The sequence below is a fragment of the Phodopus roborovskii genome, unplaced genomic scaffold, assembly GCF_943737965.1.
Source record: "Phodopus roborovskii unplaced genomic scaffold, PHOROB, whole genome shotgun sequence".
NCBI classification, from domain to species: domain Eukaryota; kingdom Metazoa; phylum Chordata; class Mammalia; order Rodentia; family Cricetidae; genus Phodopus; species Phodopus roborovskii.
In genome coordinates this window covers 41,077,652-41,093,021 of record NW_026126480.1, presented here as the reverse complement: position 1 = coordinate 41,093,021, position 15,370 = coordinate 41,077,652, and the positions used below count along the sequence as shown (strand labels likewise).

Here is a 15,370-nt window from a genome sequence, read left to right as displayed (position 1 = left end):
CAAGACAGTACATGGTCTTTACTGCACCATCTCTCCAGCCCCATTGAAGTATAATTTCAATCTGATATGAAAGAATTAACTAAACTGGGCATTGGTGGCTCACACCAATAGAGAGAAACCGTGTGTCGGGGAAAAAAAAAAGTATTAACTACGGGCTGGAGAGATGGCTACACTGGCTGCTCTTCAATAGTACCTGGGCTCAATTCTAGCACCAATGTGTCTGTGCACAAATGTCTGTAACTACAGTTCCAGAGGATCTAGCACCCTCACACAGACATACATGCAGGTAAAACATCAACACACATAAAAATAAATAAATCTTTTCCTTTTGGGGGGGAAGGTTCAAGACACTGTTTCTCTGTAGCTTTGGAGCCTGTCCTGGAACTGGCTCTGTAAACCAGGCTAAACTCACAAAGATCCGTCTGTCTCTGCATTCCAAGTGCTGGGGTTAAAGGCATGTACTACCACCTCCCAGCAAAATAAATGAGTCTTTTAAAAAAAGAATGCATTAGAGGAGGAAACATAATAAAGGAATTATAACAGGTTCCTCCTCTTAATTAAAGAGGAGTTAGCAATCCACTGATAAGAATGAAAAAGACCTAGAAGACAGTTATTTACGGTTGTATCCAATCTAGTATATAATAATAATGACATTTCTTTTCATCAATCTCCTAATCATTTCAGGAATTCTCTTTACTTATTATCTTTTGTCTCTTTAAATATAAAATCAACTTTCTCTAAACATTTCAGTTACTAGATAGTGTAAGAAAGATACATATATGTCCCTAAATTATAGTAAAATCAATTTTACCATAACTATAGAATCATGCACCCCAAATTACAATCTCAAACAAAACTAATCAATTTACAACTCTGAAATAGTGGACAAATATAACTAGATAAAACATTCTCCTTGTACTCAGGGAAACTATAGAAATGAAATATTACAGCCTCTTAAATGTATATGGGAATGGGACAATTAACCTTCAGAGTCATTGCCAATTCAGCATTTAAAAATAAAAGAGGAGTGGGGCAGTGGTGGCATCCAACTTTAATCCCAGGTCTTGGGAGTTGGGATTAAGCTGATCTCTGTGAGTTCAAGACCAGCCTGGTCTGAACTAGTTCCAGGACAGGCTCCAAAGCTACTGAGAAACCCTGCCTTAACAAACCAAACAAACAAATATTAGATAGACAGATAGAGAGATGGGAGAGGAAACACACACACTATAATCCCAGAACTCTGGAAGCAGAGGCAGGTGGATCACTGTAAGTTCAAGTACAGCCTGGTCTACAAAGTAAGTCCCAGGAAACCAGGACTACAGAGAGAATCTGTCTCACTGAGGTAAAAATAAAAACCTTGGAGTTAATTCAGTCCAGTATGCCTGAAATCCTGGATTCCACCCTGAGAATCATAAAATAGACTTTTTTCTAAGAACTATAAACAGGCTTAAAATGTTCAAAACTGCTTTCATTAGTCTATTCTCTGCTGAGATTGAAAACAGATTACTCCCAGATTACAAAACACCCAAAAGAAGGCCTTTGATAAGTAGTACATCTAGCTCACTAATAGCAGCTGTTTTTATATGTTAAAGGGAATACCTGTTTGACAGGGGAAGGAGGTAGAAACCTGGAATTTTTACATAAAAGTAAATGATACAAGGCTGTGAAAAGGTCTGAAGCAAATATCTGAAATATTCCATGGCAATGCCAACTTAGATTTACCATTTGGTTCAAAAATACCAATCTCTCAAATCAATTCAACTTGTTATTCATTTGAAAGTTATTTGGATTAAAATTATATAAAAAGATCAGGTGTAGTGACACATATCTATACCCAACACTCAAGCAGAAGCAGGCAGACCTCTGTAAGTTCAAGGCCAGCCTAGTGTACAAAGAAAACTCCATGCCAGCCAGTGTTATCTCAAAAAAAAAAAAATAATAATAATAATAATAATTACTTAAAATTTGTTACTTAATAATGTAATCTAAAGCTGAGAAGTGATGGTGTATGCCTTTAATCCCAACACTCAGGAGACAGAGGCAGACAGATCTCTTAATTCCAGGTCACCCTGGTCTGAGTGAATTCCAAGGACAGCCAGAGCTACAGAGAAAAACCTTGTCTTGGGGGGAAAAAAAGTAAACAATGATTCCTATAGTATAAGCAGTAAGAACAGAATGAAGATTTTTGTTTTTGTTTTTGTTTTTTTCCCATTGTAAAGACAGCAAAGGGCATCATGCAAAAGAACAACAGGTTGAAAGCACTGTTTGTTCCAATTGTCTGAAGTGGGTGCATAGCTAGGCCAACTTTGTCTATTTCACAATTTTGCCAAAGTTAACCCTGTTCAACAAGTAAACAGTAATAGCTAATAAACCCTGCTAAGCATTGTATGAAACATCTTACATATATTAACCAGTTCACCCCTCAGTACTATTATTATGCCGATTTTAAAGACTAGAAACAAAGCACAGTAACTACCATAAAAAAAAAAAAAAAAGAAAAGAAAAGAAAAAGAAAAAGAAAATCATGATCTGCTAAATGGTACAGCCAGAATTGAATCAAGGCTTTCTATATGAAAGCACACATACTCAGTTGCTCAGTCAGTCACCTGTTCCCACTATTCAAACTTGAACTATTAACTGAGTTTTTTGCAGCGAAATCCCTCTGAGACTACCAACAAGCAATACCCAATCATTTAAGAAAATAAAAAACACTTGGTGACACACATTTTATTCATGTTTTCCTTTCTAGATTGAGAACTATAAAAAAAAGAGGTCTAAAAAGTTGAACAAGCAAGCAGAACCTAGAAATTCATTTTTAAGAAAATACATTAAATTTAGTACCTAGAATGGAGGTGGGGAATGGAGGTAGGGGGACAACACATTATAGGCAACCTGACTTTAGACTCCCTCACCCTCCCATCTTCTCCTATTACCCCATCAAACCCCAGCCCATCCCCTTTCTGCTCCCCAGGGAGGGTGAGGCAACTGGGATTGACTTGTAAAACAACCTTATTTCAAATTTAAATTTAAAAAGAAAAAAACCAATGAACTTATTTTGCAAACACCTTATTTCCAAAGACAAAGGAAAAAATAAATTTTCCCTATTTCCACTGTAATATACTGAGTTAAGCTCAAATTTTAAAACTTAACTAGCTGGGCAGTGGTGGCACATGCTTTTGATCCCTTCACTTGAGAGGCAGAGGTAGGTGGGTCCCTGTGAGTTCAAAGCCAGCCTGGTCTACAGAGCAAATTCCAGGACAGCCAGGATACACAGAGAGACCCTGTCTTTAAAAAAAAAAAAAAAAAAAAAAAAGAAAGAAAAAAAAAAAAATTTTAATTGGTTACTACAGTAACAGAGCTGAGCAATATCAAAACCTGTCTCTAATGCTTTCATATGCCCACAAACTATACTACCATGAATTAAATGTACCAAATAATATAACCGGCAATAGAAAGAGAATGTGATCAAGCCGCTGATATGACTGTCAAGTTATAGGACGTAGACACAAAGGCATAAGCCCGCTGTCATTGGATTAGTTCCAGTGGGAGAAGGAAATCAGCACTGATATATTTACATTATATGACATATTTACATTATAATCCCCAAGGAAGGGGTAAAAAAGTTAGAAATGAAACAATCTGGTCCATGTGTTGATAATGAGGTTATGAACACATGAGAATTTATTGTCCTGGTCTCTATGTGTAAGTTTGAAATTTTTCATAATAAGGAGTTTTTAAGGGCTGTAGATGTAGTTCAGTGACAGACCACTTATCTAGTATATACAAGTCCCTGAACCCCCAACATAAGGAGTTGGAATGGTAAATAGATCAATAAGCTATTCTAGACTGAGAATTAAGGCACGGATGGATGGATGGATGGATGGATGGATGGATGGATGGATGGATGGATGGATGGATGGAGAATGAAATGCTTTGGAGATTATTAACACAATCCTACTGAAAATCATGGTTCAGGGACTTACATTGGTCTATAAGCTGTTCGCTGGACTGTAAACAAATTCAAAGTAAATGTTTAAAACACTGTTTTTGCAATTTTACAGAATAATTTTAAGTGTTAAAGACTGTAGCATAAAACATGCAGTTTGGGTTTGGAAATTAATATTAAATTATTTTAAAAACAATATAGCTGAGATGATAGCATATGCCTAACAAAGCCAGCACTCAGAAAGCTAAGGTAGGAGGATCACTATCCACAAGTTCTAGGTCAGCCTGCAAAGTATTCACCAAACTAGCCTGGAATACACAGTAAGACCCTGACTGATAAAGAAAAGAAAAAACAAATTATTGTACACCTTACAGGTATGGTTTAGAAGTGAGAAATACAACACAATACAAACCAAAGTTCCTTTCATCCTAAACTTCCACAAATGAGTATACTTCAGAAAAATGAAGTAGTAAAATGCTGCCTTCTCAACAGTTTGGTACTACAGAGCTGGGGAAGTAGCTTAAATTGGTAGAGGGCTCACCTAACATGAATAAGGCCATGGGTTACATCTCCAGCACAGAATAAACTAGGCATGATGGTTTATTCCTGTAATTCCAAAAACTGGGAAGGTAGAGGCAAGAGAAATCATTCTACATCCAAGTTTTAGGGCTACATGAGATCCTATCTCAAAGAAGAAAGGAGGAGGAGGAAGACAAAAAGAAAAGGTTCATGAGTATAGAAGCACAAATCTACAAAACTGAGCCAGGCATACTGTGATAACTTTAATCTCAGCAGTCAGGAGACAGAGGCAAACAAATTTCTGTTAAGTTCAAGGCTGGACTGGTCTACATAGCAAGTTCTGGGCTTGCCATGAAACATGGAGACCCTGTCAAACAAACACAAAAACAAATAAGTGGGCCTGGTGTTGAATGCCTTTATTCCCAGCACTTGGGAGACAAAGGCATGTGAATCTCTTAAGCTCCAGGCCAGCTAGGTTTTACTAAGTAAGTTCCAGGACAGCCAGGGCTACATGGAGAAACCTGTCATGAAAAACTATTAATAGCAAAAATATTAATGACAAATAAAGTAAGTAAATAGAAAGAATTATATATCTGACATAAATTGGACCAATAAACTGGTTCAATATTTGTTTAATACTAAAAAAACTAACATAACCTTATCAAGTTGGTTTGTAAAAAGCACTTTCATAGACCAATACCAGTAATGAGATTGAAACCTAGATCAGTTAGCATTCCTACTAATAATTAAGTTGGATCCCTTACTTTATATCATTTATAACCTTTTTTTTTTTTTTTCTTTTTTGAGACAAAGTTTTTCTGTGTAGCCCTTGCTGTCCTTGAACTCACTCTGTAGAACAGGCTGGCCTTGGAACTTAAAGGCATGTGCCCACCACTGCCTGGCTGACCATAAATACAAATTTAAGAGCTAAAACTATAAAATATTAGAAAGAAGTCAGGGTTCCAACTTAATTTTTTTGAATGTGGCTATCCATTTCTCCTACTGTATATTGAAATTTACTGAACTTTAAGTCTAATTATTCTCAACTATAAGCTGATTATTTTGAGGCAGCATTCTTTAGATGTATGCCAAAATTCCTGTTGTGTAGATGAAGGGTCCTTATTTAGTGCTGCATATTAAGCTGTAATAACACACTGCGACTGGAATTCAGAAGACAGTATATAATGGCTGTGGGTTTTTTTGTTGTTTTGTTTTAAACAAATCACTTCAATTCTTTGCTTTTGTGTTATTTCTCTTTGTATTTAATGAAGCTAAAGCTTAACTATTTATTATTTTTATGGTACTGGGGATCGATTTAGGGCCTTGTACTTGTTAGGTAAACATTCTAGCTCATCACACATTCCCCTGCTTCATTGGCCTTTTGATCAATTATACATACCATCAGCATCTGAGGTTCGAAATACAAACTGAAGCTAGAGTATTGCGCCTTCCCATGTCATCTGCATACAAATACCGAATGGCTACCCTTCTTGTCACTAGTACCAAATCCAAAGCCAAGTAACTGCCTCAGACACTATGAAGGAAACCAGAGATTTTCATTTGAATAATATAACATAGTCATTGGAAAAATACCAACACTTTGTACTAGTTTTGAAAAAAAAAAGTGCTAACAGATGTAAACATATTAAGTCTTTTTTAAGACATGATCATAGTTTCAAATATTTTGTCTTGTTAAGTCACCAAAAATCCTAGAAACTCCAATAGTAGAACAAATGTAAACTATATATCCTGGAACACCTCATAACCAGAAATACTTTGCCAGACCATATTTTCAGGTCCAACTGTATTGTCTTCATAGACACAAACTCATTTATCTGATCCTTAAAAATACAGTTGGGAAGCAGAAATTGTAATAAGAAATCTACATTGCCACAGATTAAGGGGAAAAAAAGATAGAAAGTTTCACACAAAATAAGAGCAAATATATCCCTCCAGGTTAAGTTCTTAAGGGGGTTCTTTTTGTTGTTGTTTTGTTTTTCAAGACAGGGTTTCTCTTTGTAGTCCTGGCTGTCCTGAATTCCCCTTATAGACTAGGCTGGCCTCAATCTCACACCTCTTCATCCGAAGAGCTAGGATAAAAGGCATGTGCCACCACCGCCCAGCTTCAAGAGGGTTCTTGGAGACAGCACTTAAGTTGGCCCACAGTAAGAACCATGAAAGCAGAAAGAGTGGATTAAATAAAGACCAAGACAAGAGACTTCAAAGGAACACAAAATTTAAGTTTGGCTGGACTGAGTTTCACTAAGGGAAGAAGAAAAAAAATTTAAGACTAAAAAATATATCAACACCAGACTACTGATAAATTTGAGCAGCATAAAGGAGTTCGAATTGTTTTCATTAATTTCTGTAGGCTTATATATTGTGGTAAGATGTGTGTTTAAATACACAAAATATAATTTACCCAAGGCATAAGTGGGGCACAGTTATTTCAAATAAATTACCACAAATCTGGAGAAAAATGTTTAAATAAAAACCCGAACCATGTTACATAAAAAGTTAGCATCTGCTGGGCGATAGAGACCCATGCCTTTAGTCCCTGCACTCGGGAGGCAGAGGCAGGTGGATCTCTGTGAGTTCGAGGCCAACCTGGTCTACAGAGGTAGTTCTAGGACAGATTCTAAAGCAATAAAGAGAAACCAAAAAAAGAAACAAACAAACAAAGAGCATCCTACTTTTGCAACTACATTTACTTCAAAGTTTAAACTTTATAAAAGCAATATAAATAAAAATACATGGAATGGCTCTCACTGTGTCAATTACACATGAATCAATTTACCTCAAATGTTGTACAACTGAATTATGTTAATCCTCAGAGTTTGTTTATTTATTTATTTATTTATTTTGAGGTAGACATGTTTTCTCTGTGTAGTCCTGTCTTGGAACTCTATCTGTGGACCAGTCTGGTCCAGAACTCAGAGATCCACCTGGCCCTGCCTCTAGAATGCTGAGACTAAAGGCATTCACCACCATGCCAGGTTTAACCCTCAATCTTTAAAAGCAATATGCCATCACCCCATCAGTACACTGATCTGGATCAGGGCCATTAGCTTAAAATACACTACCATGAATAAGTTCATCATGCTATCCAAAATACATTTCAAGAGTAAATAAATAAGTGTCCCAACGCTGAACAGCATTAATAAAAGGTGTTTAAAAAAAAGCAACAAATAAAAACCTCCCAAAGCATTCACCAAATAACGTTCTCTCCAGAAAAAGTAAAATGTCATTACTGAGACATTTTAACCCCTCACAAACCAATAAAAAGTTACAAAACGTTAATGAGACTATTTTAAGAACCCCAAAATCAAGAGAGGCTTCTAAATATATTTTATAATTACTTCATTTAATTAAAACTAATAATTAACAGGATCCAGGGTTTCTCTGTGTAGCTTGAGCCTGTCCTAGAACTAGCTCTTGTAGACCACGTTGGCCTCGAACTCACAGACTTCCGCCTGCCTCTGCCTCTCAGAGTGCTGGGATTAAAGGCATGTGCCACCACCGCCCTGCTTCACAGGACTTTCTAATGGCCCCCGTCAAACCCTTACTTGGGCCTCCCCTGACTTCTCTACATATACCAAGTCACCCATGTTTAATCAACAAAAGTACCATGGATGCTTCAAAAGTTGACAGAAAGTCAACTAAATGAGAGCCCACAGGGTGGAGGAACCATTCATTATATAACACTTCGAAGTATTTGTACATCACGTTTATTAACATCATCAAGGGTCAAACGTACGGTGAGACCAAACACTGGGAGCAGTACGAGGCACTTATAACAGTGAGTCAGGGGGTAACCGAAAGGGGAAATCGAGGGCTGAGATACAAAATTCTAAGCAAGGTGGTTTCAAAACACCAGTGTTTCTCCAAGATAATGGGCGGGTTCAAACTTCCTGCTTAACCTAAACTGCCTGTCCCCGGCGCTTAAAACAAGTATTACAACTCTTTTGTCTGTGCAACGACCGGCCTAATCTGAGTAGAAAAACAAAACAACAAGAAAAACACAAGGTAGTTGCACTAAGTGATCGTTACCAGAAGCGGAGTTCCAGGTACCCATCGCCACCCGAAGCTTCAACTCTCACCCTGATTTGCTTAAAAATGGCAACAACGGGAGGCCACTGCGAGGCGAAGAGAAAGCGAACAAGGGACCACCATACAAGTTTGGAGACCAGCACCAACTTAAAGCGACGAATCCGGGTGTTTACGGCCTACAGGGGAGTGGGCACAGGACGCACACACTCGGACTCGGGAGGAACCCCAGTCGCCGGAATGCGGCGGGCAGAAGGGCAGAGCCAGCCAGGCAGCCGACCGCGGTCAACTCAGGTCGGTAAACAAGCCGGGCGGGCCACTCTCCCTCAGCCCCCGGGCTGTCCCCGCGCCGGGAAGCCCAAGATGGACGCGCGGCTGCCGGCAGTCCCGGGCCTGCGATGCGCTTTCCCGCAAGGCTGCCACCCGGAGGCTCGGCTACCTGGGCCCCGCGAGGCCCCGTCAGGCCGCGACCAACCCGCGAGGGGCCTGTGGAGCGGCGCCCCCAGCCCTGGCCCGGTTACCTGGCGGCCGCGGCTCCTCCTCCCCGTATGACGCGCGGCGCCCAGCGGCCGCGGCGGCGGCGGCGGCGGCAGCGACTCCCGCACGGCCCGCGGCGACGAGCCGAGTCCGGCCCCTCTCCGCCTCCCTCGGCGCCGCCGCCCACCCCGCTGCTGCCGCCTCCGCCCTCCCGCCTCAGTCAGGGCATGTTCTCCGCGGGCCCGCGCGCGGCTCCCAGCGGCCGGAGGGGCGGAGAGGCGGCGCGGAGGCGGGGGCCGCGGCTCGGGGGCAGGGGCGGAGCGGACGTGGGACGGCCTCGGGCGCTGAGGACTCCGAATGGCGGCGGTCAGGACCCTAGAGCTAAATAAACCCCGCGGCGACCGCACAACGTCAGGGACTGGACCTTGCTGCTCGGCGTCCTGTGATTGGTTCCGAGGCCGCCGGAGGCCCAGCCAATAGACAGCTGCCTCTTTCCGGGCGCAGGAGGAGGGCCACGGCCGTGACGTCAGCAGCGTGCATCCTGATTGTGAGGCCGCGGCGCGCGCGCTCCCGCGACGCGTCCTCGGCGTTGGCGAGTGTCCTAAAGAGCAGGTGCCGGATGCTTTTGAAAGGCAGGAAGCAGGTACACGGGATGCCATGGAGCACTCGTTTCTGTGGCAGAGTCGCCAGATCTTTGAGTCAAACGCGTGTCTTGCATCTCAGAAGTGAACTGCTGGCGAACTAGGAGGCTGCTTCGAGGTTCCTTAGGCAGTTTAAAACCTTTTTCCTTTCTTTTTTTAAATGTCAGTATTTTGAAACAGGCTCTCATTCTGTCGCTAAAGCTGGCCTGCAACTCCTAATTAATCTTTCTACCTCAGCCTCCCAGAGAGTACTGGGATTACAAGCTCTGCTTCCTTTACATCATTTTCCCTATTTATTTATTTCATACGGGGGTCTCTTGTACTGCCTGCTTCTAACCCCACTAAACAGCTGAGACTGACCCTGAATGAACTCTTGAACCTTCTGCCTCAGCCTCCCGAGTGCTGGACTTAAGGTGTGTCACTACCCTTTTATACTCAAACTTTTTCAAAGTGTAAGTTGATTTAGAAGTAATGTGGTATGGGGTTGCTCAGCGGTAGAGTGCGTATTTCTCACGTAATGTGTTGAGGGGCTAGAGAGAGAGCTCAGAGGTTAAGAGCGCTGACTACTCTTCTAGAAGTCCTGAGTTCAATTCCCAGCAATCACATGGTGGCTCACAACCATCTCTAATGAGATCTGCTGTGCAGACATACTGCAGGCAGAACACTGTATAAACAATAAATAAATCTTAAAAAAAAAAAAAGTAATATGTTGAAGACCCAAGAGATGGTTCAGTGAGTAAAGGTACCAAGCTTAACGACCTGAGTTCCATTCCCACTACCTACATAGTGGAACAAGAGAACTCCCAGAAGTTATTCTCAGAGCTACATATACAATAAGCAAATGTAATTTAATAATAATAATATGGAGTCTGGAGAAATGGCCGGCATTTAAGAGCACTCTGCTCTTTCAAAGAACCCGAGTTCAGTTCCCAGCAGCCGCTTCAATGGCTTCAATGGGTCCTCTTGTACCATCAGCACCCACATTCACTTGCACAAACACACAGACACACATAATTAAAAATAAAAATGTTAAGCTGGGCATTGATGACTCACCTTTAATCCCAGCACTCACAGAGATCCACCTGTCTCTGTGAGTTCGAGGCCAGCCTGGTCTACAAAGCTAGTTCCAGGACAGGCTCCAAAGCTTCACAGAGAGACCCTGTCTCAGAAAAAAAAAAAAAAAAAAAAAAAAAAAAAAAAAAAAAGAAGAAAACTAAATAGATAAAAATGTTTAAATAGTACTGTTGAAGGGAAATTACAGCACTCTGGGAGGGCATTTAGTAGCTGTGTTGGATATATCAGGTATAAGAGGATGACCAGTTACTTGAAGTTTGATGTTTCCAAATTTGGGTAGGAACTCACTTTGTAAAGCTGTCTGAGGTATTCTGAGTTCTTTAATAAAATGCTATTTAAGATATACATACAACTGCTCTGTGGCCAGGAAAGAATAACACCTTGTATAATTTCCCCTCACTAACATCTTCCACAACCATTAGGGTGCATCCTCTCCATAGCCATTGCCTTCAAAAACCTCCATCTTGCTCAAGAACTCCATAAATTCAGTTTAAACAGAAATAGCCTTTTGCCTATAAAACAACACATTCTTGAGGATGTAATTAATTTATTTATTGAATCACACACCACATTATTATGTAAGAACAATAGTACGACTAACACTTTGGAAATACTTTCTTTAAGTGCTTTTGAATACTTCCAGCTTCCCCTTTCTGAATCAAGCTTCAGAGCATTTTACCTACTATTGAGCATCAGTCACATGATGAGTTGGATGTTATCATAGTAAGAAAAAGCAGTATGATTTAGAGGAAGTTTTATAATTCAACTGAAATGTCTATTGAAAACCTGTGCACCAAGGAATAAGCACACAAAGTAAGAAAGGCTCATTCTAGTGGCAAGAACTATAGCACAGAAAGAAGCTAAGTCAAAAATAACTACAGCCGGGTGGTGGTGGCACAGGCCTTTAATCCCAGCACTCAGGAGGCAGAGGCAGAGGCAGGTGGATCTCTGTGAGTTCAAGGCCAGCCTGGTCTACAAAGAGAGTTCCAGGACAGCCAGGGCTGTTATACAAAGAAACCCTATCTCAAAACAACAACAACAACAAACTTTTAAAAGACTTGACTCTTGCTATTTGTGATTTGTGCTATTTGGCAAAGATCAAACTACCATTTTCTTAGGTATATTTGTGGTTTGAGAAATAATCCATTTAAAGAATGAAGTAATATATTTCTTAGGGCCACCATGGTAATGAATAGGATCAATGTTATTGTACCTTTTCTGTTAGGTGTTTCCTGAGATACCTGTAGAAAATACAATCTTATCATGTTTTGCATTTGTTTTCTGTCTTGTTTTCCATTTGAGGATTTCTACTTAGTTCTATTAATAGTAGAAAGTTTGGACTGGAGACATGGTTCCAAAGTTAAGAGGGCTGGAGCCCAGTTCCCAGGACACATGTTGGGCAGCTCACAACCACATGTAACTCCAGCTCTTCTGGACTCCAGGAACACCTGCATTCATGTGCACATGCCCACACACATAATTAGAAATAAATTTTTTGAGGGGGGAGTTGTGACAGGGTCTCGAATTATAGCCCTGACTAATCTAGAATTTGTTATTTAGACCAGACCGGCCTCTTAACTCACAGGGACCTCTGCCTTTGCCTCCCAAGGGCTAGGAGTCAGGTATGTACCACCATGCCCAGCCACCAAAAGAGTTTTCACATGATAAGGTGTGATATGAGAACTACCTTCCTGGAATGTCTGTTACAGATGAGGGGGAAACTATAGAAATGAGAACAGGGAAAAACAATTGAGAGACAAGGAGCTAAAACCTGAGTGGCCTCGGGAGTGGAAAGGAGGGACAGAAGTGGAATGCAATGAGTGATGAGGCTCACTGGAAAAAGGTTTTGTTTAAAACCGTTCTATTTATGGTTTCCCAGTACCTGAAACTGGAGCAATAAGAAAGAATCAGAAGTGAGAGGACCGCACATGACTGTGGTATGAACAACATTGGAATTCACAGGAGGAACTAGATGTGGGGAGAAGCCCTCCTCAAATCAGTTGTATACAGATCCAGCCCTCAGAAGAATGCATCAGGAACTTGTTTAGAAGCTAGGAAATATACCAGGCTGATCCTGGACACAAACAACAGAGGTGTCAAGAGTAGTTACTATGGAAGTCCCAGAAGTAGGAAAGAAAGAAAACTGCCAACAGAGAAAAAAGAATAAATAGAAAGGTGGACATTGCAGCATGTGCTACATTCTGGAAGCTGCAGGTGTGCTTCAAAGTAGTATTGAGTATGCAGATTTTGAAGATTAGAACAGTGAACAGGTCAGTGTATTTGACAAACAGCCTCCCTGGCCTTATAAAGAACAGTTCTCAGCAGGATGATGAGGAGAGATGCCAAGTTTCAAAAGCTAAAGCCATTCATGGGTTTACAGACTACCATCCAGGAGTTTGGCCATGAGAGGAAGGCAGGAAATAAAGGGACAGCCACAGTGAGGGACTAGGCCCAGGGAAAGTTTTTGTTTTCAGCATATCTTTGCACTTTTGCAAACAAAGGAGAGAAGGTGGAAGGGGAATTGTTGGAGGGCCAGAGGGAAGTCAAATTCAGAGCAGTCTTTTGTTGCATGTTGACATCTGTAACAAATGACACTGCTTTTGGGGAAACTAGTACCTTCCAATAACCTTTCTGGATGTCAGCCACAAACCTGCACAGAAAATAAAATCTCCTGTGAGCAGACAAAATAAATTTGTGAAAACCACACAAAATATAGCTTATTTAGGGCTGGGAAGATGGGTTGGTGGGCAATAAAGGCACTTGCCACACAAGCGTGAAGACCTGAGTTCAAATACCCAAAACCTACTTAAAACTGGATGTGCTATCACACATGTGTACGTTCAAGGCCAGATGTGAGGAAGAGAAGTTCATAGTCCAGCTAGCATGGCATATGCAGAGGCAGATAACAAAGGGATCCTCTAAGTGGAAGGTGAGGGCCAACACCTGAAGTTTTCCACTGGCCTCCTCTTGAGTCATGACATGTACATACCTTTACTCACGTGAATGTTCATACACACATATACATCATACATAAATCTTCCTACTGGTACCTCTGACAGTCTTCGACTGTACTGCAACAAGCCTCACCTAATAGGCAGACATTAATAGTCATAGTGTGGTAGGGGAAAGGAAGCCCTAGAGGACTGAGAGAAAGAGCAACAAGTAACAGCCATGTGGATTGGTCAAGGTCCAGCCCAGGCATACATGCTAGTTGGCATGTACTCTCATACATAAAGACTGACCATATATTTCCCCTAGAGCTCCTTCTCTCCTCCTCTCCTTCTCATTTTAGCCATCTCTGTCTAGTAGTTTAAAACACCCAATCAGAATATATAGTTATATAGAAAGAGGACACCAATTTTACATGTATAAAAAATCCCAATCTCAGGGTATTAGGCGGGGTCGACCTATTTTTGGACTAATGTCTTCTGGGCTTTATGGCATGTAGCCAATAAGCAGCTTCCTGGCACACAGCTTTGGTGTGTCTTCTCTGGGTTTCCTGCAACAACAGGAACAAAGCACCGGCAGCTAGACTAAGAATGCTTCTAATAACTCTTTGGCCAGGTATCCATATAAACTAGACTCATTGAGTTGTGAGAGAATCGTTGCTATTTTATTGCTTCTTTTTAAGTGAGTGCAGCTCAGTAGACGATATCTTGTCTATTATGCATGAAAGCTTGAGAAAGTCCTTGCAGCCCTCACAAGTACTTGGTTAGCACCACTATGTTTGCTTGGTCTTTTATTTAAGGAGGCAGTGGTTATTAAAGAATCTAGAGCAGGCACTGTATCAAGAATTGGCAAGGTGGAGCCAGGCGGTAGTGGTGCATGCCTTTAATCCCAGCACTCAGGAGGCAGAGGCAGGAGGATCTCTGTAAATTTGAGGCCAGCCTGGTCTACTGACCAAGTTCCAAGATAGGCCCCAAAACTGCACAAAGAAATCCTGTTTTGGCAAAAAAAAAAAAAAAGGCAAGGTAGACTCAAAGAAGGCTGTCTCTGAATGGGGTAACAGGCTAGATGGGAACAGTACCTAATCCAAGCATCTTCATGCCCTCTAGTGGATCCTGAACTTAGATGGGAAGAAAATACATCTTGATCAAACAAGATGTAGTATTTATGTCACTTATCAGCACAATTATCAACCATAATATCATTAATAGACCAAAGGCTTGGCACCTAGAAACATAGATTCTGTCTGAGGTTATTTTATGGTTGAGGCTACCTCAAAATATGATTTATGTTCACAGCTACAAAGCCGTGGTGGCCATATGACCTGCTACTGGGTCTTGCCATATAATATGTCATTGAATCGCATGAATGAATATTACAGGGACTTTTTTGTTTTGTTTTTCGAGGCTCATGCCTAATCCCAGCATGGGATCAGAGGCAGAGACAGGCAGATTTCTGTGAGTTTGAGACCAGCATGGTCTGCAAGAACTAGTTCCAGGACAGCCTCCAAAGTTTCAGACAGGTTTTCTCTGTAACTTTGGAGCCTGACCTGGAATTCACTCTGTAGACCAAGCTTGCCTCAAACGCAAAGAGATCCACCTGCCTCTGCCTTCAGAGTGCTGGGGTTAAAGGCATGCACCACCACTGCCCAGCAAATATTGCAGTTTTTTAAAAATATTTTTAAATATTAGTTTTTAACTAATATTTAGGTGGTTTCCTT

At 41.2% G+C, this 15,370-nt stretch overlaps 1 protein-coding gene across 1 annotated transcript in view; it reads right to left on the bottom strand.

Moving 5' to 3' along the window:
* Zranb1 (zinc finger RANBP2-type containing 1) overlaps window positions 1–9,648 on the bottom strand; it is a 59,902-nt gene extending 50,254 nt beyond the window's left edge. Inside the window, exons 1-2 of the mRNA XM_051192128.1 lie at window positions 9,205–9,648; window positions 9,034–9,154 (exon numbers count right to left, since the gene is read on the bottom strand). Of these exons, the coding sequence (XP_051048085.1) occupies window positions 9,034–9,154; window positions 9,205–9,648 (565 nt within the window). The remainder of the gene's footprint in view (window positions 1–9,033; window positions 9,155–9,204) is intronic.
* Between the last annotated feature and the right edge of the window lie 5,722 nt (window positions 9,649–15,370).